The sequence below is a fragment of the Carcharodon carcharias genome, chromosome 5, assembly GCF_017639515.1.
Source record: "Carcharodon carcharias isolate sCarCar2 chromosome 5, sCarCar2.pri, whole genome shotgun sequence".
Classification (NCBI taxonomy): Eukaryota; Metazoa; Chordata; class Chondrichthyes; order Lamniformes; family Lamnidae; genus Carcharodon; species Carcharodon carcharias.
Window position 1 is genome coordinate 16,915,585 of NC_054471.1, and position 25,292 is coordinate 16,940,876.

The window sequence follows — 25,292 nt, forward strand, 5'->3', positions numbered from 1 at the left end:
GGAGAGGTTTTGAGCCGCCACTTGTACACCAGGTGACCACATTGGCTATATCCAGTCTGTATTCTATTGAGGTTGTCCACATGCTCTGGGGAAATTGAAACCTGATTGTTGAGATGTTGTGTTGGAGACAAATTTGTGTATTTGGGATGTATTTTTTTTCCAAGCTTTCCTCCAGGTTTGATTAGTGTTATCAAGTTGGAGATGTTCGATTTGTGTTCGGGGAGGTTTTGTCAAGCAGGGGGATCTTGGAGGGTCTCAATGGCTGGGGAGGTCCATGTTGCTGCTGATATGAGTTATTTATTCCTCTGCATGTTGCAGTGTTACAAAAAAAAACAAGACAAGTAAGGAGCTGTGATTGATTTGAAACTGCTTTTTATTGTTTAGGACCTGCTGGAAGATGCAGAAACATGTCGAAGAAAGATGGAAGCCGCAACAGCCCTGATAGATGGCCTGAGTGGGGAGAAAATCAGATGGACAGACCAGTGCAAGGAGTTTAAAGCGCAAATCAACAGGCAAGAGCTGGTAAAAGCAAAATACTGCAGATGCTGGAAATCTAGAACAAAAACAAAAATACCTGGAAAAACTCTGCTGGTCTGACAGCATCTGCAGAGAGGGATAGAGTTGACGTTTCGAGTCCCTATGACCCTTCATCAGAACTAAGACATATAGAAATGAGATGAAATATAAGCTGGTGGAGGGGGCTGGGCGGGACAGGTAGGGCTCGATAGGGGGCCAGTGATAGGTGGAGGCCAAGAAGAGACTGCCAAAGATGTCATAGACAAAATGACAAAGGGGTGTTGACAGTGGTGATATTATCTAAAGGATATGCTAATGGGGACATTATGGGTAGAAAGCAGGATGAGCAAGTGGCAGATGGCCCGAGTGGGGGTGGGGGGAAGGGATCAAAATGGGCTGAAAGGTAGAGATGAAACAATAGATCGAAATAAATTTAAAAATAGGAGGGAAAAGAAAAATATATTTGTAAAAACATAAGTTGTTGGAGAAAGGGGCATTGGAAAGAGGGTGGGAATGGAGGAGAGAGTTCATGATCAGAAATTGTTGAATTCAATATTAAGTTTGGAAGGCTGTAAAGTGCCTAATCGGAAGATAAGGTGCTGTTGCCCCAGTTTGCATTGAGCTTCACTGGAACATTGTAGCAGGCCAAGGATGGACATTTGGGCATGAGAGCAGGGTGGTGTGTTGAAATGGCAAGGGACAGGGAGGCCTGAGTCATGCTTGCAGACAGACCGAAGATGTTCCGCAAATCGGTCACCCAGTCTGCATTTGTTTCATCTCTACCTTTTCGCCCATTTCAATCCCTTCCCCCCACCCCCACTCAGGCCATCTGCCACTTGCTCGTCCTGCTTTCTACCCTTAATGTCCCCATTAGCACATCCTTTAGATAATATCACCACTGTCAACACCCTTTTGTCCTTTTGTCTATGACATCTTTGACAGTCTCTTCTTGGCCTTCACCTATCACTGGCCCCCTATCGAGCTCTACCTGTCCCGCCCATCCCCCTCCACCAGCTTATATTTCATCTCATTTCTATATGTCTTAGTTCTGATGAAGGATCATACAGACTCGAAATGTCAACTGTATCCCTCTCCGAAGATGCAGTCAGACCTGCTGAGTTTTTCCAGGTATTTTTGTTTTGTTCTAGGCAAGAGCGGGTCACTGGTTGTCAGCAACATTGAAAATTCCAGAACCCTGATTTAAGCCTGTCCAACAGGAACAGTTTACAATTGCAGTAGAATAATTAATATTGCATTCCTCACAATCTCCCTGCCCATGACATTTTAAGTGCACTATTGTAGTGGCCTCTGGTGACCAATTGCCCACTCTGGTAGATTCCTGACTATTGAAAGAGACCCAGAGCAGGCAAGATCCTTATGATCAAAAGCAAAATACTCCAGATATTGGAAATCCAGCTGATCCACATATTGTGCTATGTATTTGGCTCGAGTTATACTCCCAGAGGAACCATTCTCTTCTTCAGTTCCGGTCAGAAAGCAAAATTCACCCGGGGGGTTCCTGCACTTCCTGTCTGGCCCTCCTTAATTGTCTGTCTCCTGGCCACCTATTCCCTTTCTGATTGCAAACCGTTAAATTTCAGGGTGGCCACCTCTGGAAGCTTGCTATCCACATAGCTCCTGGCTTCAGTGGTACACTGCAGTGATGCTAGATGCTGCTCACAGCCTATAACCCAGAGCTTGAACCCTTGCATCTACCAACACTTCTTGCAGGTATGGTTGCCTATGATGCAGAAAAAGCATTTCCAAAAGCAAAGTACTGCAGATGCATGAAATTTAAAATAAAAACAGAAAATGCTGGATATAGTTAGCAGGTCTGGCAGCATCTGATGAAAGGCCACAACCTGAAACATTAACTCTGCTGGTGGGTAACTGATAGTGAAGCGACGCATTGAGCTGTGTCTCAATGAGTGATTAGGAAATTAATTGGAATGTTGGCACTTAGTGCAAGGGGAATTGAGTATAAAAGGAGAGAAGCATTGCTGCAGGCGTACAGGGCCTTACTGAGACTGCATCAGGAGTGCTATGTACAGTTATGATCTCCTTAAGAAAGATATATTTGCATTATAAGCAGTTCAGAGAAGGCTCACTAAACCGATTCTTGGGATGCAGGGGTTATCTTATGAGGAAAGATTGTGCAAGTTGGGCCAATATCCACTGGAATTTTAAAGAATGAGAGGTGATCTTATCGAAGCATAAGATCCTGAGGGGACTTGACAGGGTGAATGCAAGAGGATGTTTCCCCTTGTGGGGGAGACTAGAACTATGGGACACAGTTTAAAAGTTAAGGTTCTCTGCATTAAGACTGAGATGAGGAGAATTTTTTTCTCTCAGAATGTTGTTCATCTCTGGAATTCTCTTCCCAAGAGAGCCATGCAGGCAGGGTCACTGAATATATTCAAGGCTGAGTTAGATAGACTTTTGACCTGCAAGGGTTATGAGAAATGGACAGGAAAGTAGACTTGAGGGCACAATCAGATCAGCCATGATCTTACCGAATGGAAAAGCAGGTTCAAGGTGCCAAACAACTGACATCTTCTCCTAATTCTTGTATTCTTGTTCTTGTGAGGCTAGTTGATGGGATATGGCATTCAAATACCCATTCACTGACTTTGACCATTTGTGTAAGACCATTGAGCTTCTTGCAGCACTGCATCCTCAGGTCTGCCAGCTACTCTCACTGTCTTCTGAAAGTTTGTCTGAAGGACGTTCTGGCACCTCATGGATAGAGCACATCCCTTTTCGGAACCTCCTCGATCAAGGCCTCCAATGCAGGGTTGATAAACCTGAAATAAAAACAGAAAATGCTAGAAACACAGAACAAGCTGGGCAGCACCTGTGGAGACAAATAGAGTTAGCAGGTGGAATCATCCCAGATTTGCACTAAGTGCGATAGTGGGCAGGTAAAACGACATTTTACCCGTCAGCCCTTCCCCAAGCAAGACCTTGCCCTAGAGCCATTGAAAAGTCACCCACATATGACTGATTTGGTAGGTAGAGACCTGCTGTGAACCCCCTAAAAGTGATGTGGTGCTGTCTGTGAAGCCCGGCACTGATGACTGAGTGCTGACCAAAGCAAGGTAGACAAACAAACATTGAAGTGCTGAGTGAACTGCAGCCCGCCAGGTACACATCGCGAATGTGCTGTTGTGGAACATGTCAGCGTGTTTTCCGCCAACGTGGACAGATGATCCACCAGGGCTGGATGATTCCAGCAGGCTGGCCTAATAATGATATGCTGATGTATTACAATGAGGTTCCCAACATCTGATGACAGGGAACATGGCCCACTGTCGGTGGGCTAAGCGGACAACTGCAAACTGGTTTCACACCATCGTAAAACTGACTGTGCCATATTATCTGCTCATGCCATTGAACATGCCTGACGCCGGCAGGCGCAGAAAATCCTGGCCAGTGTTTCAGGCAATGACCCTTAATGGGAATCCTGATCATCTGATGAAGGGTCATTGACCTGAAGCGTACACTTTCTTTCTCTCTCCACAGATGCTGTCTGACTTGCTGACTATTTCCAGCATTTTCTGTTTTTATTTCAGTTTTCCTACATCTGCAGTATTTTGCTTTTGGAAACTCTTAGAGGCCACTGTTTCCCATGGTGTGCCATTCTTGTGTCTTTCTCAGGTCAGACTCAGTAGTAGAACAATTTCCAGCACCTGCTCTAGCCACAACGCATCTCCCGTTTAAGAGGTGCAGGCTGGTTTTAATTAGTGCACACTAGCTTAAGCTAGGTTCTTTTATGATTTTGTGCATCTGCTAAGACGTGCAGTGACTCAGCAGTGTAGTTAGCACTGGCTGCACACGATAGTCACTTAAGTCAGCAGGCAGCATAAGGCTGGTGAGCTGCTTGCATCAGTTACAACAGCCATAAGGTAATTCCACATTGTGATCATCATACCTGTTTTTACAGGCTATCAGATTTAGCCTCCATCATTTCCTGGTCAACTATTTCTGTTCAGGTACATGCAACAGCCAATCATACAAACACCTCCAGATCAGAGGAAACAGGTAGAAAATTTCCTTTTTTTGACCAGGGAGAAAAGGTACATGTAAATAGATAGGGATAACAGTTGCCAATCAGCATTATGTGCACTCAACTTGGCATTTGTTCATGCCTACCCTTTGCTTTACTTTCTGATCTTGCCTATACCTTGATAATACTGGTAACTAAGATAAGAATGCGTTTGTAGCCAACCATTTGTTCTCATAATAATTAAACTTTTGCTGCCATTGGCATTAATTTCTCTCAATTAGCATTACTTATGTCCTCATGCCAAAGGCATTTTTAACATTTAGATTATTGAACATATGCCATGTTTACCAGAGACACACATTGGCTGGAATCTGGTACTGGCAGCAGGAAATGAGGCGGGCGGGCGCATATAATTGTGTGGGAGGTGAAATGTCAGCAGGATGCAAGTAAGGAACTAATGGTTGTGGCGGACTGAAGGCAAATCAAGCACCCTGATGGTAAGCATCACGAATCTATTTGTGATGCATAAGCATGTCATGCATATTCATTAAAACAGCATTTCACTGTATGAAATGGCACCTTTGCAATTAACTCTGCAGCAAGCGAGAAGCACGTGCCTTCAGATTCATGACTGATTAAAGATGGTATGTAGCAGGCAAGGTAGTCTGTCTGGTGGATTTGAAATGTGTAGGAGCTACTTTTCTTTCATTGGGAGTTTAGTTGGACCATGGGAAAGGAAGCATTGATGCATTGAAATTGGGTGATGAAAGTGCAAGAGGGTTCGGGGCACGGCTGACCAAGGGAGGGAGGGTGGGTCGTGCTGAACCTACCACGGGAGGAAAGTTGAACTGCACAGGCAAGAACAATATCTACAGATGGGAGATGAATCATGATTGTGGGGCGATTCAGGATTGTAGATGGAAGGTCAGTGGTGAGGTCCTGAGAATCGAGAGTAAAACAGTACAGGTCAAGGGTGATAAAGTGAGGGTAGAGGCTGATAAAGGGAAGATCAAAGGCGACTGAGGAGGGTCCAGGATGAAGGCTTCAAGCTCCAGGGTGTGTGGTAATGCCCAGGGACATAGCTGCAACAACACAAAAAGATCTCCAGAGCACAGGTCAAGGGTGGAGATGTTCACAATGGTCTGTGGTAAATATAAACCATGGGTCAGTTGTTCCTCAGGCCAGGAGGGAGGGCTTCCTGCTGCTATCACCGAGAAACAGGACCTACCCAGCATTCTGAGATGGGCTGGAGGAGGACCGGCAAGGTGACATTGCTAAAGTGTGGGGTCACTTATTGTCTGCTCTGAGATATCACTCAAGAATAGAAGGTGGTAACAGCAGTTGGGGTTACCCAGCAGGGAGGGATGTTTGAGTGTGGGGTGTGTTGGGTGGGGGTGTGGGCCGGGGGAAGCAGTGCAAGATGAGCAGATGGGAGCAGCAGTTGAGGATATTCATGAGGAATAAAGTCAAAAAGATTCTAGCTACAGTTATAGTCTCAAGGCATACAATCAGGCAGTCAGATTGATTCTGCTGGATTTCAGGGAATGAATGCCTGTCCAAATGGCATCCAAACCTTGTACCCAATGAGGTAACGGCAAAGTCTTTGACTTCCTTCCCACCCCTACTACATTATTTTTCAGGCACTCCATCTATGAATATCTAATTCTGGCTGCCGTGTAGTTACACATGGGTGCTAAGATAAGATTCTGGCCATTGGGCTTTACAGATTCCACTGTTTAACAACACTCTTTTTCACTTTGCATTGACATCCTTTGCACTTGATTTCTCCATATCTCTTGTTTTCTAGGTTGGTGGGAGATGTGCTATTGGCGACTGGTTTTCTATCGTACAGTGGTCCCTTCAATCAAACATTCAGGGATATATTGCTGAAAGTAATCTGGGAAGCAGAGCTTCAGAAAAGGAGGATTCCATATACAGATAATCTGAACATTATAGCCTTTTTGGTGGACCAGGCTATGGTGAGACTGGCTCAGACTCTTATCTGTTAAGTTTCTATTGCCATCAGCTTCAAGTGGCACAGCATAACCTTTGTATATCTCCACAACATGTCATTTGAGTGAATACATTTCTGTCTTGGTCATATGTTTATTCATCACTGTCATTTCAAAGTCGTAGAATCGTAAAAACTTTATGGCACAGAAAGAAGCCACTTGGCCTATCATGTCTGCGCCGATCGAAAAATGAGCCACCCAGCCTAATCCTGCTTTCCAGCATTTGATCCGTAGCCCTGCAGTTTATAGCTCTTGAGGTGAATATCCAGGTACTTTTAAATGAGTTGAGGGTTTCTGCCTCTACTACCCTTTCAGGCAGTTATTTCCAGACCCCCACAGCACTCTGGGTGAAAAAAAAAATCCTCATCCTCCCTCTAATTTTTCTAGCAATCACTTTAAATCTATTTGCCCTGGTTAGTGACCTCACTGCTAAAGCAAATAGGTCCGTCCCACCCACTCTACCCAGGCCCCTCACAATTTTGTACGTCTCAATCAAATCTCCCCTCAGCCTCCTCTGTTCCAAGGAGAACAACCCAAGCCTATCCAATCTTTCCTCATAGTCGCAATTTTCCACTCCTGACAACATCCTCGTAAATCTTCTCTGTACCTTCTCTAGTGCAATTGCATCCTTTCTGTAATGAGGTGACCAGAACTGCACACAGTACTCAAGCTGTGGCCTAACTAACTGTTTTATATAGTTCTAGCATAACCTCCCTGCTCTTTTTTCCACTCCTGAGCTAATAAATGAAAGGATTCTATATGCCTTCTTAACCACCTTATCAACATGTCCTGGTGCCATCACAAATCTGTGGACATTTACTCCAAGGTCCCACTCTTTTTCTACACCTCTCAGCATCCTCCCATTTAGCGTACAATCCTTTGCCTTGTTTGACCTTCCCAAATGCATCACCTCACACTTCTCTGGTTTGAATTCCATTTGCCACTTTTCTGCTCATCCGACCAGTCCATTGATATATTCCTGCAGTCTACAGCAATCCTCTCCGCTATGTACTGAATGGCCAATTTTTGTGTCAACTTTTTGATCGTTCCTCCTACATTTATATCTAAATCATTAATATATACCAAAAAAAGCAGGGGATCTAGTACTGAGCCCTGCAGAATCTCACTGGAAACAGCCTTCCAGTCACAAAAATGCCCATCAACAATTACCCTTTGTTTTCTGCCACTGAGCTAACTCTATATTGTCAGGAGTCACTAGGGTGCACTGAAATATCAAGTCCCACTGCTCCCTGAGCCGTGACAAATGTGAAAAAGTTTGATCAACCCACCTAATTGTTTAATTTATGTTAACAGAATTCGAGCACTAGGCTTGCAAATTCTATAACTTAAGCTCTACCCCTTCTTAAATCCCTATACATACAAATACAAGACACATAAGACACACAAAAACATGGATTTTAAGAGTGAGATAAAACAGTTCAATAGCACCAATCTTAGAGTACAGGATTCAATGGGTTGATTTTGATTGATGTCTTCCAAATTCCTTTCCGTTCTTGTTGATGACATGAAGTGGTCTTCCAGCACTTTCAGTATTTAGTTCACTGGCCTTTCAATGTCTCTAACAGTGATTTTCCCCTTTTGCCTCTCAACAGGGGTTTTCAGAGAGAGAGTAAGTTATAGCGATATGACAAAAAAAAAGCCAGCTAGCTATTATTGTGGAATAACTGGAATCTTCCACACAAAGGAGAAAAAGGTTTTATGTCTTGTTTCTTTCAGGCTAGGAGCTATTCTGCTGCACTGCTGTCACACAAGCACTAGCCACCTGGTCAGGAGCCAATTAAAACATTGTTGCCAGGCATTTCCTTTGCTCCAGGACTCCTTTCGAGCACCATCCTGCCTTTCATGGCACACTCTGTTCCAGGATTGCAACATTGCATATATCTCTCATCCTGTTCCAGTGGACATGTCTTTCAAACTGCAGCCATTGTAATTTTAATCCACAGTCCAACAGAAATAAAAAATATATGTTCCTTACAATATCCAGCTTGAGACATTCCCCTGGATCTCACAGGCTTTTATTTATTTTCACAAGTCTGCCATGTAGGACCTTGACAAAGCCTTGCTATCATCCATGTAGACCACATCAGCTACACTATATTCATCAATCCTACTTGTTACTTCCTCAAAACATTCAATCAAATTAGTCAGCCATGATCTTCCCTTGACAAATCCATGTTGACTGCCCTTGATTAATTTGTGCCTATCTAAGTGACAGTTTATCCTGTCCTTCAGAATGGATTCCAAAAATCTTCGCACTACCGAGGTCAGAACTATTGGCCCGTACTTATTCAGTCTATCCCTCACTGTCATTTTAAACAAAGTGTTATGATCCCAGCTGATGTTATTACTGGATAAGTAAGATCCCCGAATGGAACCTGGCTTGATAGACCATATTTTTTTTAAATTGTGGAACTCACTTACTGAAACAGATTCACAGGACCCTGCTGTTAACTTTTAACAAAAATGTAAAACATTTATAAAACAAGAAACATTGACTATATTAAATTAGACAACAATAAGGTTGGAAAGATTTCAATACAGACACCAAGGAAAAAATGATTCAAACTCACGTTATCCCTATTATCCCACCAATACCCTTATAGACCCAACACTTAAGTGAAGAGGTACCACTATTTCCACATCAAGGCTAGAGCTGGTTCAGTCCAGTAGACTTCTGAACATTCACTAGAAGTCCTTCCACAATTGACATCTCCTTGAGATATCCAGAAAACTCACTCTAAATTCACTATTAGTTTAACTTTGATGCAATACATATGAGTTCCTTGGCAGTCTGGCATCATTTCCAGTTAGAAAGAGAGTTGTAGATCTTTTCTGTCTTCACTCTGTGGTTTACACGTACCTAGAGAAACTAAAAACTGCTTTTCTTATCTCTCCCTGTATCTCTCTGGGTCTCTCTCTGATCCCCTGTTGCTAGGCAACTGCACAGTTTTTTTTAATACTTTTTTTTGTTTTAACTTCCCTAAACTACCGACCCTTGGTAACCCATCTCTTCACTTTAAGAGTTGTAAAACTTCATTTAAAATGCATGTATATAGAAACAGGCCCCCAGACTGGCCAGCTGCAACTCACAAAAACCCTAAACTGAAACCAAACCCAGATTTCACCTATTTTAACACACGAATAAAAAAGAATATAAATTAAACTTAAAGCTATATCTTGTTCCTAACACCCACAAATACAAATATAGCATGCTTAAAACTATCTCTAGTTTCTAAGAAAAGGTACAACATTAACCTCTGGCACCACACCTGTATCCAGTGAGAATTGAAAAATGATGGTCAAACCCTCCGTAATTTCCTCCCTGGCTTCTTTGAATAATCTGGGGTACATTTCATTCAGCCCTGGTGATTTATCCATTTTCAAGGGTGCTAATCCCCTTAATACTTCCTCTCTCCCTATGTTTATCACGTCCAATATTTCACACACCTCTTTAGCTACAAAATTTCCACTGTCCCTTCTTTTATGAAGACAGATGCAAAGTATTCATTTAGAACCATACCTCCACATCCTCCACCTCCACATGTAGGTTACCTTTTTGGTCTTTTATGGGTCCTACTCTTTCCTCATCCTCTTATTAATAAAACATCTTTGAGTCCTCCTTTATTTTGTTTGCCAATATTCTTTCATGCCCTCTGTTTGCTTTCCTAATTTATTTTTCGATCTCACACCTCCAATTTTTACACTCCTCTCGGCTTTCTGTGGTATTGAGCTCTCAGCATCTGAGATAAGCTTTCCTTTTCTGCCTTACCTTACCCTGTAAGCTCCTTGACATCCAGGGTCTTTAGGTTTGACCATCCTGCCCTTTTTCTTTATGGGAATATATTTACACTGAAACCTTTGAATCTCCCCTTTGAATGCTTCTGACTGCTCTGACATGGATTTAGCTTCAAATTCCGGTTCACCTTTGCTAAATCACTCCTCAGTTTAGTAAAATTGGCCTTGCCCCAGTTTAGAAATTTAACCACTGTTCTATCTTTGTCCTTTCCCATAATTATGTTAAAACCAACTGAATTATGATCACTACCACCAAAATGCTCTCCCACTGTCATCCTTCCACCTGCCCAGCTTCATTTCATAAAACTAAGTCCAGAGCCATGCCCTCTTGTTGGACTTGCTACATATCAGTCAAAAACGTTCTCCTGAATGCACCTCAAGAATTCTGTTCCCTCTCACTAAAACTATCACACTAAAACTATCCTAGTTAATATTGGGGTAGTTAAAATCTCCTACTATTACTGCCCTATTGATTTTGCACCTTTCAGAGATTTGTCTACATATTTGCTCTTCTATCTCCCTCTGACTGTTTGGGGGTCCCATTCGTGTGACTGCCCCTTTTTTGTTCCCAAACTCAATCCATATAGCTTCAATTGATGATCCTTCTAATATATCATCCCTCCCCACAGCTGCATTTGCTTCTCTAATCAAAATTATCACCCCTCCTCCCTTTATAATCCCTTCTCTATCCCGGCTGAAAACCCTATAACCAGGAATGTTGAGCTGCCTTTCCAGTCCTTCTTTAAGCCAAATTTCAGTAATAGTTATGATATGATACTGCCACATCTCTACCTGTGCCCTCAGCTCATCTGCTTTATTTGCTATACTCTTTGCATCGAAAAACAGGTCCCAGTGCCTCAGTAATCTAAACCCCTCACACCTATACCACCTCTCCAGCCATGCATTCATACACTCTAACCTCCTATTTCTATGTTCATTAACAGGCTCTGATAGTAGTCCGAAGATTACTCCCTCTGAGGTACTGCTTTTTAATATCCTACCCAGCTCCCTAAAATCTGCTTTCAGAATCTCATCCCTCTTTCTGCTTATGTAATTTGTACCAATGTGAACCACGTCCTCTGGGTGTTCACCCTCCCCCTTAAGAATGTTCTGCAACCACTCTGTGATATTTTTGACCCTGGCATCAGGGCGGCAACATACCACTCTGGAATCACATCTACAGCCACAGAAACGCCTGACTGTTCCCCTGATTATCAAATCCCCTACAACTATTCTTCTTCTACTCTTTTCCACTCTTCTCCCCTGAGGAACCATCACCCTCATCAGCACCCAAAATGGAAAACCAGTGAGCAAAATAGACACAGAGGACTCCTGCACTGTCTGCCTGGTCCTCCTAGACCTTCTGGTGACCCATTCCCTCTCTGCCTGCAGGCTTATAAGATGTGGTGTGACCACCACCCCATGCATGTTATCTACGTCATCCTCAGTGTTGCAATTTGCCACAGTGACTACAGCTGCTGCTCGAGTTAAGGGACCTGGAGCTTAAGTTTCTCCAGCTGGTGACACCCCCTGTACACGTGCTTATCTAGGCCACATGAAGTGCTCATGGCTCCCCACTTGCTACAGGATAGGCATTCCGCGTGGCTGATCCACCCTGTCATACCTTAAGCTTACTTTTGGACTATTTACTATAAACTGGAGACTAGAAAGTAGTGTAGAATTAGTCACTAATTAACTCCTTCTCTGGTGCCTGCAAGTTAGTTACCTATCTATGTCCTTTTGAAGTTCTGCACTATGCTTCCAAGTTTCGTATCATCTGCAGAGTTTGAAATTGTATCCTGCACACCAATGTCCGTGTCATTAATATACAGTGGCATAGTGGTAATTTCACTGGGCTAAGAATTCAGAGGCCTAGGCTAATACTCAGGGCACACCTTAACAAATCCTGGTGGTATTTAAATTCAATCAATTAATAAATCTGGAATTGAAAGTTGGTCTCAGTAATGGTGTCCATGAAACTTTCATTGATTGTTGTAAACACCCATCTGGTTCACAAATGTCCTTAAGAGAAGGAAATCTGTTGTCCTTAATTGCTCTGACCTACATGTGACTCCAGACCCACAAAAATGTGGTTGAGTCTTCTCTGTCTTCTGAAATGGCCAAGTAAGCCATTCACTTCAAAGGCAATTAGGGACGGGCAACAAATACTGGCCTTGCCAGTGACATCCTTATACCATGAAAGACTAAAAAAATGTCCTCCTCCTTCAAGTGTCTGAACTGCTTCCTCTTTCACCATGAGATGTTCCTTACTAAAGACAGATGCAAAGTATTCATTTAAAATCTCAGTCATTATATTCCATTTTTCACATATTTGCCCACTCACTTAATCTATCTCTGTCCCTTTGTAGCCTCCTTGCATCCTCTTCGCAACTTACTTTCCTATCTATCTTTGTGTCATCAGCAAATGAGCAACCATCTCATCAATCCCTTCATTCAAGTAATTTATATAAATTCTAAAAAGCTGACACCCCAGGACCAGATGTCACATCTTGCCAACCAGAAAAAGACCCATTTTGCTTCTTGTGAGACCACAGCCGGAGTACTGTGTGCAGTTCAGGTCGCCACATTATAGGAGGGATGTGATTGCACTGGAGGGGGTGCAGAGGAGATTCACCAGGATGTTGCCTGGGATGAAACATTTAAGTTATGTAGAGAGGTTGCATCGACTTGGTTTGTTTTCACTGGAGCAGAGAAGACTGAGGGGCAACCTGATCAAGGTGTACAAGATTAGGAGGGGCATGGACAGGGTGGATAGGGAGCAGCTGTTCCCCTTAGTTGAAGGGTCAGTCACAAGGGGACATAAGTTCAAGGTGAGGGGCAGGAGGTTTAGGGGAGATGTGAGGAAAAACTTTTTTTACCCAGAGGGTAGTGACGATCTGGAATGCACTGCCTGGGAGGGTGGTGGAGGCGGGCTGCCTCACATCCTTTAAAAAGTACCTGGATGAGCACTTGGCATGTCATAACATTCAAGGCTATGGGCCAAGTGCTGGTAAATGGGATTAGGTAGGTAGGTCAGGTGTTTCTCACGTGTCAGTGCAGATACAATGGGCTGAAGGGCCTCTTCTGCACTGTCTGATTCTGTGATTCCTGTTGCCTAACCAATCCTCTATCCATGCTAATATGTTACTGTTGTAAAATGGCAGGTGGGAATTGTCAGACTAACCAAATTCCAAATCTGCGCACAGTTCCCAAGGAGTGTCCATGACTCTTACATTCTCAGTAGGTCTCAGATCCCTGACATCTCCCAGGGTCCAGAGAAGTTGCAGGGTTGGCTCCTTGGGGACAAGGGCTACCTGCAGAGGATGTGGCTGATGGCACTTGTGCGGTGGCCTCAAATTGCAGCAGAGTGAAGGTATAGCGAAGCTCATATTGCAACCTGCACCTTGGTGGAGCAGACCATCGGGGTGCTGAAAATGAGGTTCCAATATCTGGACTGGTCTGGTGGAGCCTTGCAATATAGCCCACACAGGGCGTCACGCATCGTCGTCATCTGCTGCGCCCTTTACAATCTAGCACTGCAACTGGGAGCGGAATTGGCTAAGGGTGGGATGGATGAGGAGGATATGGATGAGGGTGAGGAGGACCTCGAAGGTGAGGATGACAGCGATGAGGCCATCGCACTGGCCAGAAGAGGCAGGCACGCTCAGGAGGCCTTCATAGCTGCTAGATTTGTGGACAATGTTGATGACATGCAGTGAGGAGACACCATAGATCCTCACATTGCACCTTTGAATGTTTGGCTCCAGTATGACTGACAGGAGCGCACATGCCCTCTGTGAACTGAGAACGCACATAGAAATAAATAATTATGATTTGATAGGCATTATGGAGACAGGAAGACATGGATTGGGACCTGAATATTGAAGGGTACAGGATATTTAGGAAAGACAGGAAGTAAAGAAAAGGTGGAGAGGTGGCTCTGTTGGCATTACCACAACAGAGAGGGATGACCTAAGTTCAGGAAACCAGGATGTGAAAACAATTTGGGTAGAGATGAAAAATGGTAAAGGCAAGACGTTGTTTGTGGGAGTTGTGTACAGGCCCCCTAACGATAATCACATGGTAGGGTTGAGCATAAAAGAAGAAATAACTGGAGTTTTTCAGAAAGGCATGGCAATAATCATGGGCAATTTTAATTTATATAAAGACTGGAAAAGCCAGATGGGCAAAGAAAGCCTAGATGAGGAGTACATTGAATGTTTTCAGGATAGTTTCTTGGAACAGCATGCCCTGGAGCCAACCAGAGAGCAGGCTCTACTAGACCTAGTATTGTGCAATGAGATTGGAGTAATTAATTATCACATAGTGAAGTGGCCCCTAGGTAGCAGCAACCATAATATGATTGAATTTTACATTCAGTTTGAGGGAGAGAGGAGTGGTTCTGAGACTTTGTTTTTAAACTTAAATAAGGGCAATTATGAGGGCATGAAAGCTGAGCTGGCTAAAGTGAATTGGTAAATTCGGTTAAAGGATAGGTCAATAGAGATCCAGTGGCTAATATTTAAGAAGGTATTTCAGAATGCACAGAATAGATACATTCCAACAAGTAAGAAAAAGCCCAAGGGATGGCCACATCATCCGTGGTTAACCAGAATGGTTACAGATCAAACTAAAAGAAAAAGCATACAATTGTGCAAAGATAGATGGAAGACCAGAAGATGGACAGAATATAAGAACAGCAAAAGTGACAAAAAGACTAATAAGGAGAGGAAAATTAGAGTGTGAAAGAAAGCTAGCCAGAAATATAAAAACAGAAAGTAAGAGTTTTTATAAATATTTTAAAAAGAAAAGAATTAACAAAGTGAACATTGGTCCGAGAGAAAGAGAGTCTAGAGAACTGATAATGGAAAACAAGGAGATGACAGATGAATTGAACAGGTATTTTGCATCAGTTTTCACTATAAAGGATGCAAGCAACATCTGAGAAGCAGCTTTAAATCAGGAAATGGAAGGAAGTCAGGAAAATTATAATCATCAAAGAAGTGGTACTGAGTAAATTATTGGTGCTGTGGGCTGACAAGAGCCCTGGTCCTGATGGACTTCATCATAGGGTCTTGAAGGAAATGTTTAATGGGATAGTTAATGCATTGGTTTTAATTTTCCAAAGCTCCCTAGATTCAGAGAAGGTCCCATTAGATTGGAAGATATAAAATGCAACCCCATTATTCAAAAAGGGAGGGAGACAGAAAGCAGGAAACTACAGGCCAGTTAGCTTAACATCTGTCATAGGGAAAATGTTAGAAGCTATTGTTAAAGAAGTTATAGCAGGGCACCTGGATAAGATCACGGTAATTAGGCAGAGTCAACATGGTTTTGTGAAAGGGAAATTTAATCAACTTATTGGAGTTCTTTGAGGAAGTAACGTGCTGTTGATAAAGGGAAACCTGTAGATGTACTGTACTTAGATTTCCAGAAGGCATTTGATAAAGTACCACTTAAAGGTTATTGTGGAAAATAAAATCTCATGGAATAGGGGGTAACTTTTTAAAATGGATAGAAGATTGGTTGGCTAACAGGAAGCAGAGGGTTGGCATAAACGGGTCTTTTTCAGGTTGGCAAGATGTTACAAGTGGCAAGCAGGGATCCGAGCTGGGACCTCAACTGTTTACAACTTATAGACATGATTTGGATGAAGGAAATGAAGGGATGGTTGCCAAATTTGCTGATGACACAAAGATAGACAGGAAAGATTGGTGCACAGTGGGAATTGAACTGGTAGGTCTTTCTCTTTAATTTCTCCTTAATTTTTGTAAGTTCAGTAGTCTAGTTAAAAGGTTGGTAACTTAGCTGGCTCAGCTGATTGTGTGACAGTTAACTGTCAATCACCTGAAGTCTGATGAGGGCCTGAATAGGTGTGAATTACTATTTGAAGCTTAACTAGTGTGAATCATCTCAGCTCTATTAAAGAAAGGGTCTATTTAGGAGCATACTACAGTGTGCTTGCACACGAACAGGGGAGAGAGCTCATCGTGAGTGAGACATAGCTAGAGTGAGTGTGCGTATTGGCAATTTGGTGCACATTGGGAATTCGGTGCACAGGGGAAGAGGTGCTCTTTGCATTTTTTTCTTTGCTATTCAATTTCTTAAATCTTCAGAGACTGGTACTGCCCTGCTGCAGTAGTAGAGGCTACAAGGGAAAGAAATGATTGGTAAGTAGTGGGTAAGGTCGGGTAAGTATTTACTACTTTCATTGCTTATAGTTTAAGGTCTTTTTGTGGTTTATAGTTTGTATATTCTATAGTAATGATGATCAGGAAAGAAGGGCCCTAGGATAATTGATTTAAAATGTTTAATTTAAAAGGATAAGTCACGGCAGGAGAGCTCAAAGCCATGGTGAGCTCCTCATGCTCCATGTGGGAACCCGGGAATGTTTCCAGTGCCCAGGACCAGCATGTGTGCAAGAAGTATGTCCAGCTGCAGCTCCTGGAAGTTTGGGTTTCAGAGCTGGAACAGCGGCTGGGGACACTGTGGAGCATCCGTGAGTCTGAGAGCATCGTGGATAGCACGTTTACAGAGATGGTCACACAGCAGATGAAGGGACTTGAGGAAGGAAGGGAATGGGTGACCACCAGGCAGTCCAAGAGAAAGACGCAACTAGTTCAGGAGTCCCCTTCGGGTCCCGCTCGCAAATTGGTATTCCATTTTGGAGGCTGATGAAGGTGCTGGTTCCTCCAGGGAGTGCAGACAGAACAAAGTTTCTGGCACCACAGGCAGCTGGTCTGTACAGGAGGGGAGGAAGAGAGGAAGAGCAATATTAAAGGGGATTCTATAGTCAGGGGAACAAATAGGCACTACTGTGGCCATCAACATGACTCCAGGATGGTGTGTTGCCTCCCTGGTGCCAGGGCCCAAGATGTTACTGAACAGCTGCAGGGCATCCTAAGGGGGAGGGTGATAAGGCTGAGGTCATGGTACATGTTGGTACCAATGATATAGGTAGAAAGAGGGATGATGTCTTGCATCAAGAATTCAGGGAGTTAGGCAGTAGACTAAAAAGCAAGACCTCTTGGGTTGTAATCTCTGGATTACTCCCAGTGCCACGTGCTAGCGAGCTCAGAAATAGAAGAATAGCGTAGATGAATACGTGGCTTAAGAGTTGGTGCAGGGGAGAGGGTTTTAGATTCCTAGAACACTAGAACCGTTTCTGGGGATGGTGGGACTTGTACATGCTGGACGGTCTATATCTGAATCAGAGGGGGACTAACATATTTGCGGGCGGGTTTGCTAGTGCTGTTGGGAAGAGTTAAAACTAATTCGGAGGGGGGCATTACTGTTAGCAGAATAGGGACACATCATAATACAGTAAAACAATCAAGTCAGAGGGAGTACAGCTGCATTAAGTTTCAAGGGAGTAAGGCAAGGCTGGATGGCCTCTACTTTAATGCCAGGAGTATTACAGTTAAACGGATGAGTTAAGGGCGAGAATTGACATGTGGAATTGTGACATAGTAGCCATCACTGAGACGTGGTTGAGGGAGGGGCAGGATTGGTAGCTCAACATTCCGGGATATAGAATCTTCCAGCAAGACAGGGGAGAGGGTAAAAGAGGAGGAGGCATTGCATTATTAGTTAAGGAGTCAGTTATTGCAGTAAGGAGAGATGATATCTTGGAGGGGGCATCAAATGAAGCTTTGTGGGTAGAGCTTAGGAATAAAACAGGGGCAGCCACATTGTTAGGTGTTTATTATAGACCCCAGATAGTCAACGGGAAATTGAAGAGCAAATATGTGCACAATTTGTGGAAGTGTGTAAAAACAATAACAAAAGGGTAATTATATTAGGTGATTTCAACATTCCCAACATTAATTGGGATAGAGATAGTATTAAGGGCTTGGATGGAGTGGATTTCTTGAAATGCGTACAGGAGAACTTTTTAGGTCAATATGTAGAGGGTCCAAGAAGGAACAGCGCAGTGCTGGACCTAATTCTGGGGAATGAAGCCGGACAGGTGGCTGAGGTGGTGGTGGGGTAGTATTTTAGTCATAGCAACCACAACATGGTACAATTTAAGCTTGTTATGTACAAAGAAATAGACAAGTTGCAAAACAATGTTTTGGATTGGGGGAGAGCGGATTTTAGTAAAATAAAGTAGGATCTGGCCAAAGTAGACTGGGAACAGCTATTTGTGGGGAAATCTATAGAGGAGCAGTGGGGGGGCATTCAAAAAGGAAATGGGGAGGGTACAGGATCAACATGTTCCCTCTAGAGTGATTTGAAGGAGTAACAAGCCCAGAGAACCATGGATGACCAGAGATATTCAGGATATGATGAGAAGGAAAAGAGAGGCTTTTAGCAAGTACAAGGGGAGCAAATCAGCGGAGGCATGAGTGGAGTACAGAAAGTGGAGGGTGGAGCTTAAGAAAGCAATTAGGAGAGCAAAGAGGGGATATGAGAAAGCTCTGGCTGGTAAATGTAGGGAAAATCCCAAGATATTCTATAAGTATATCAATGGGAAGAGGATAACCAGGGAAAGAGTAGGGCCCATAAGGGACCAAGGGGCAAGGGTGGAGCCAGAGGACATTGGTAGAGTGTTGAATGAACACGTCACATCCATTTTCATCCAAGAGAATGAGGAAGAAGGTATTGAACTCTGGGAGAAAGACTGTGAGGTTCTTGAGCAAATTGATATAGGGAGTGACAAGGTATTGAAGGTGTTGGCAGGCTTAAAAGTGGACAAATCTCCAGGTCCGGATGACTTGTTTCCCAGACTGCTGAGGGAGGCAACGGGAGAGATCGCCGGGGCTCTGACCCAAATCTTTATTTCCTCTCTGGCCACGGGGGAGATGCCAGAGGACTGGAGAACAGCTGATGTGGTTCTGCTATTTAAGAAGCATTGTAGAGATAAGCCAGGGAACTACAGGCCAATGAGTCTCACGTCAGTGGTAGGGAATGTATTGAAGAAAATTCTGAAGGAGAGAATCTATCTCCACTTGGAGAGGCAAGGTTTGATCAGGGATAGTCAGCATGGCTTTGTCAGAGGGAGGTCATGCCTAACAAATTTGATTGATTTTTTTGAGGAGGTGACCAGGTGTGTCGATGAGGGTTGTGCAGTTGATGTAGTTTATATGGATTTCAGCAAAACCTTTGACAAGGTCCCACATGGGAGACCTATATAGCAGGCAAATGCACATGGGATACAGGGTAATTTGATGAGGTGAATTCCAAATTGGCTTAGTTGTAGGAGACAGAGGGTGATGACAGAAGGATGTTTTAGTGACTGAAAGTCGGTGTCCATTGACTTACCACTGGGATCTGTTCTGGGTCCCCTATTATTCGTCAATTATATAAACAACATAAATGGCTATGTTTGGGGGGAGGATTAATAAATTTGCGGATGACACAAAGATTGGCCGGGTGATTAACAGTGAGCTTGAGTGTCTTGGGCTACAGGAAGATATAGATGGGACGGTCAAATGGGCAGATAAGTGGCAGATGGAATTTAACCCTGAAAAGTGTGAGGTGATACACTTTGGAAGGAGTAATTTGACAAGGAAGTATTCAATGAATGGCATGACACTAGGAAGTTCTGAGGAACAAAGGGACCTTGGTGTGTGTGTCCTTAGATCTCTGAAGGTGGAGGGGCATGTTAGTGGAGTGGTGAAAAAGTATATGGGACACTTGCCTTTATCAATCAAGGCATAGATTACAATAGTAGGGAGGCCATGTTGGAGTTGTATGGAACCTTGGTGAGGCCACATCTGGAGTACTGTGTGCAGTTCTGGTCACCACATTATAGGAAGGATGTGATTGCACTGGAGGGGGTGCAGAGGTGATTCACCAGGATGTTGCCTGGAATGAAACATTTAAGTTATGAAGAGAGGTTGGATAGACTTGTGTTGTTTTCGTTGGAGCAGAGAAGACTGAGAGGTGACCTGATCGAGGTGTACAAGATTATGAGGGGCATGGACAGGGTGGATAGGGAGCAGCTGTTCCCCTTAGTTGAAGGGTCAGTCACGAGGGGACATAAGTTCAAGGTGAGGGGCAGGAGGTTTACTGCGGATGTGAGCAAAAACTTTTTTATCCAGCCGGTGGTGATGGTCTGCAATGCACTGCCTGAGAGGATGGTGGAGGTGGGCTGCCTCACATCCTTTAAAAAGTACCTGGATGAGCACTTGGCACGACATAACATTCAAGGCTACGGGCCAAGTGCTGGTAAATGAGATTACGTGTGTAGGTCAGCTGTTTCTCACATGTCGGTCCAGACTCGGTGGACTGAAGGGCCTCCTCTGCACTGTGTGGTTCTGTGATTCTGTGAAAGTAAGTTGTGAAGAGGACATAAAGGAGGCTACAAAAAACTATTGATAGGTTCAGTGGGTGGGCAAGGATTTGGCAGATGGAGTTTCATGTGAGAAAATGTGAAATTGACCATTTTGGCAGTAAGTATAAAATGGAAGCACATTATATAAATGGTCAGAGTTTGCAGAGTTCTGAGCTGCAGAGGGATCTGGGTGTCCTATTGCATGAATCACAAAAGGCTAGTATGTAAGTACAGCAAGTAATTAGGAAAGCTAGTAGAATGTTATCATTCATTGCAAGGGAAATTGAATACAAAGGTAGGGAGGTTGTGCTTCAGTTGTAAAGGATGAGAGATATAGATGTAAGACCACATTCGGTGTACTGCGTCCAGTATTTGTCACCTTATTTAAGAAAGAATGTAAATATGTTGGAAGAAGTTCAGAGAAGGTTTACCAGACTAATACCAAGAACGGGTCAGTTGTCTTATGAGGAAAGGTTGGACAGAGTAGGCTTGTGTCCGCTGGAGTTTAGACGAGTAAGAGGCAACTTGATTGAAACATATAAGATCCAGAAGAGTACTGACAGGATGGATGTGGAGGGGGTTACTGTTTAAAAATAAGGGGTCACCCTTTTAAAACAGAGATGAAGCGAAATTTTTTCACTCAGAGGATTGTGAGTCTTTGGAATTCTCCTCCTGAAAAGGTGGTGGAAACAGAGTCTTTGAATATTTTTAAGGCTAAGATGGATAGATTTTTGGTAAGCAAGGGGGTGAAGGGTTACTGGAAGTACGTGGGAAAGTGGAGCTGAAGTTACAGTCACATCAACCATGATTTTATTGAATGGTGGAGCAGAGTCAAAGTGCTGAGCCGCCTGCTCCTGCTCCTAAATTGTATGTTTGGCAGTAAGGTATGTCATGTAGCTTGCCCAGACCACTCCCGCCCATCCCCAATCTAGTCCTCATAATACCGGGGAGGGTGTGAGGGAGCGTGGGGGGAAGTGGAAAGGCACCCACTAACCCTCCCAACATCAAGCCAACTGAGGCCTTTAAGTGGCGAATTATTGCCCACATAAAGCCCTCAGTCCACCTCCACTGCCATAATATGATGGGCAGTGGAAGGTGTACGAGAGTGGAAAGAAGGGGGGGCAGGTATGTCTTTGGGGGGTGCATGTGTGCATTGGGGGCGCCCTCCAAGCTCTTACCCCTCCCTTCGTGCATCCCCACCTGGCTTCCAAAACTTGCCACTCCACCCCTTACTGCCCTCTTCCTCCGGATGTTTGATCCCTCCCTGCCCAAAAAACCCAGTGCTTACCTGGGTCTGGTGTCCATCTTTGATCTTGGTAGGCCTGCTTGCAACCCCAGCTGTGACCACTACTGAGTTCTGGCACAGCTTGGACTCCAGGAACTGCCAGCCTATCAGATTGGCCGGCAGCATTCACCAACTTCATCCACCTACCACCCTACCCACTTGCAAACCTACCCACCTGCCACTCGACCCAGCTGCCACCCTATGCAGCTGCCAACCTACCAACCTATCACCCTGCACAGCTGCCACTCAACCCACCTATCATCCTACCCAGCTGCCACTGAGGGATGGGTGCTTATTTAGGCCATTGGCAGTGTGTCATCACTGTGGGAAAGCCATTTTAAAATTAGTCTGTTCCCAACTGACGTTTCATCTGGGGGATGGGCAATATGCCATCCCCTGTAAAATTCAGCCCCAGTCTAGCAGTGCACCCTTTCTCACATGGACTCGAACCATATTGTTGTCAAAAGTTTCCCTGACATCTCGGAACTCATGAAACTGAAGTGGAAGCAAGTCATCCTTGATTGAGAGGGACTGCCTAAGAAGGAGAAGAAAACTGTCAAGACAGTGGCCAAAACGTCTGCTCATAGTCAGAAGCCCTGTGTCTGACTCTGATCAGACAAAAACCTACCAACTTACCTGCATAAGTTGAAAAGGTTCCAACTTTAGATGGAGGATTCTGCAGAATTCCCTCAATACAGGAATCCATGCAGAGAGCAGTGAAGAGAACCTGCGTAGAAGCCACGCACTTTTTGTTACAGCACTACCTGCCATATTCTGTTACATCGTTGAAGATCCCCAAGTTTCTCAATGCATTAGTGAATGGGTGCATGAGTGAGTGTGTCAGACTGTAAATGGGTGGTGGGTGAAGTAAATGGCTAAGTGGGTACTGTGGCAGATGGGTATGGTGGTAGCTACATAGTGTGGAAACTGTGTTGAGTGGCAGCAGGGTAAGGTGGTAACTGGGCAGGGTGGTAGCTGGTTAGGGTGCCAGCTGGTTAGGGCGGTAGCTGGGTAGGATGATTGGTGGGTCGAATGGCAGCTGTGCAGGATGACAGTTTGGTAGATTGCCAGCTGTATAGGGTGGCAGCTGGGTCGGATGGTAGGTGTGTAGGGTGGTAGGTGGATGAGGTTTGTGAGCTGGATAGGATGGTGATGGGTACTTGAGTTGGGTCAGGATGGATTGTCAGGTTGAAGGTTAGTCAGGACTGGTTGGGGGAAATTGGGGGGTTCAAGTGGGAGTAGGGTGGTGGGGGCTGGTTAGGTTAGGTCAGCGGGGGGTGGAATCAGGGGATCGGGGGGTAGTCAGGTGGTGGGGGCTAGTCTGGTCAGTTCATGGGCAGTCATGGAGGAGTCAGGGGGTCGAGGGGGGGGTGGGGGCAGTGCTCGGGGTCGTGGAGGGGTTAGTTGGAGAAGTTGAGAGGGGAGTCTGGATGGGGAGTCAGTTGTACAGTTACCCAGGAGTTAGATTAGAATTTTTCTGCCTAAGATTTCCTGGGTAACTATCCAGGTAAGTGAGTCAGAACTATCCGACGTCTTCAACTCTAACTCAGATTCGGAGACCTTTTTGAAGGGTCATGAGGTTCAGGGGAATTGCCCATTGGACGTTCAAACCTACGGGGCAATTCCCACAAAGTCATTGTATCAGGACTCTGAGGGGTCCCAAAATGCAAGTTGGGGGTTCTGTTCGGTCTCTGGCGATCTGAAGACCAGAAGATCAGGGCCAGTATTTATTTTATCCATTAAATTGCAACCATGTAGTGTGAGACTGAAGTCACATGTGGGCCATACCATGTTGTGTGCAAGATTCCATCACTGAAGGACATTAGTGCACCAGTTGAAGTTTTGATAGCAGTCCAATAGCTTTCTTGACAATTTTTTGCTGATACCGGGTTTATTGATTTCAATTTTGCTCCTTGTTATGTTAGAATTTAAACTCATAACCTCTGGACTGTTAGTTCAGTACTGTAATCACTTGGCTAACTGCTACAAATTACTATATTGCAGTATTCAACATAGTCTTTTTAAAAGTATTTTTGGCATGGTCTCCACTGATCATTTAAGGAACTGTATTTGTGGCCAAACTTACTTCATTGCCCTTATTAAGTCTGTGTGATTTTATCTTTTCAGATTGGTGAGTGGAACCTACAAGGGTTACCAAGTGATGACCTGTCAGTTCAGAATGGCATAATTGTCACCAAAGCAACCAGGTATCCCCTTCTCATAGACCCTCAGACACAGGGGAAAACCTGGATCAAGAGGAAGGAGAAACATAATGAATTACAGGTAGGAATGCACTGAAGCAGCACACAAAACATTAAATAATCGAATACCATTAATCAATGTAACATTTTTTTCTTTCTCCAGTTTTCTCCTATTCCCTTCTGAAGGTTTTGACTCTATAGCCACCTCACTCAAATGTAAATGATGACATTGAATGTCAGTAGACTATTGGACTGTAGAGCATAACAAACAAGCTCAATTCTGACCTCATTCAGTATTGCGCATGCAAAGTTCCAGCAGAATTTGCTACAAGGTGATAAAGAATGCGATATCTAACAAAGTTTTCCCTCCCTGATATAGAGCTCTGAGCCCAATTTAAATAGCTCTTTTATCCTTTGGATGTGTAGATCAATTAACTGAGCACAAATCTTGGATTGTGCCTTGGGCCTTTATGGTCAATATTACTTAGCTCTGTGAGTACCAATCCAATGCCAATATTTCCACTAAGTGAGCATAATGATCAAGGGCTAATATATTAAGAAGTTATGGAAATCTAAGTGAATGGTTTCCAAATATTAATAAGAATTTTTTAAAATGTGCAGTTAAACCCTAATTCATAACCTAACTTGGTAAAGTGATGTTTTATTTTCTCCCAGTAGAGGAGATAAGAACAAATAGATGATAATTAGCTAATGCACAAAGTTGGACTTAATGGTTGAGCAACAGAAGTTGGTATAGAGATAATCATTTCGAGCACAAGTCATGGACATTTGGCAAATGGTAACAAATGACTAACATGTTCATTTTAGGCTACCCATACGACTTCCAAAAATATTTAATTGTGCTTGAATGTAAGGTTTTGGGGTCTCACAATCCTTTAAGATTGAAACAGACTTGGCAGCAAAGTTTTGATGTGAATTGACTTTATTGAGACAATGTCAGGACAAGTTTACTAAGTTCTCAGATAAACTATGTCCTTAAATTTGGATTGTAATTTACAGTTTTGTGCAAATTATACTACCCGTGTCAAGATCTGGATCATAAAGCACATGAATGGTTTCACTCACAGATTTGCTCTTTTCGTCTTCAAGCCTCTTCCTCACTCTCTCTCTCTCTGTCTCATTCTCTCTCTCTCTCTCCCCCCCTTGTATTTTTTGT

The 25,292-nt window shown here is 43.8% G+C and overlaps 1 protein-coding gene across 1 annotated transcript in view; it reads left to right on the forward strand.

The window, feature by feature from the left end:
• Nucleotides 1-25,292, forward strand: part of LOC121278115 (dynein heavy chain 8, axonemal-like) — a 1,831,678-nt gene that overhangs the window by 1,485,903 nt on the left and 320,483 nt on the right. Inside the window, exons 73-75 of the mRNA XM_041188200.1 lie at nucleotides 385-512; nucleotides 6,330-6,501; nucleotides 24,042-24,197. Coding sequence (XP_041044134.1) covers nucleotides 385-512; nucleotides 6,330-6,501; nucleotides 24,042-24,197 — 456 coding nt within the window. The remainder of the gene's footprint in view (nucleotides 1-384; nucleotides 513-6,329; nucleotides 6,502-24,041; nucleotides 24,198-25,292) is intronic.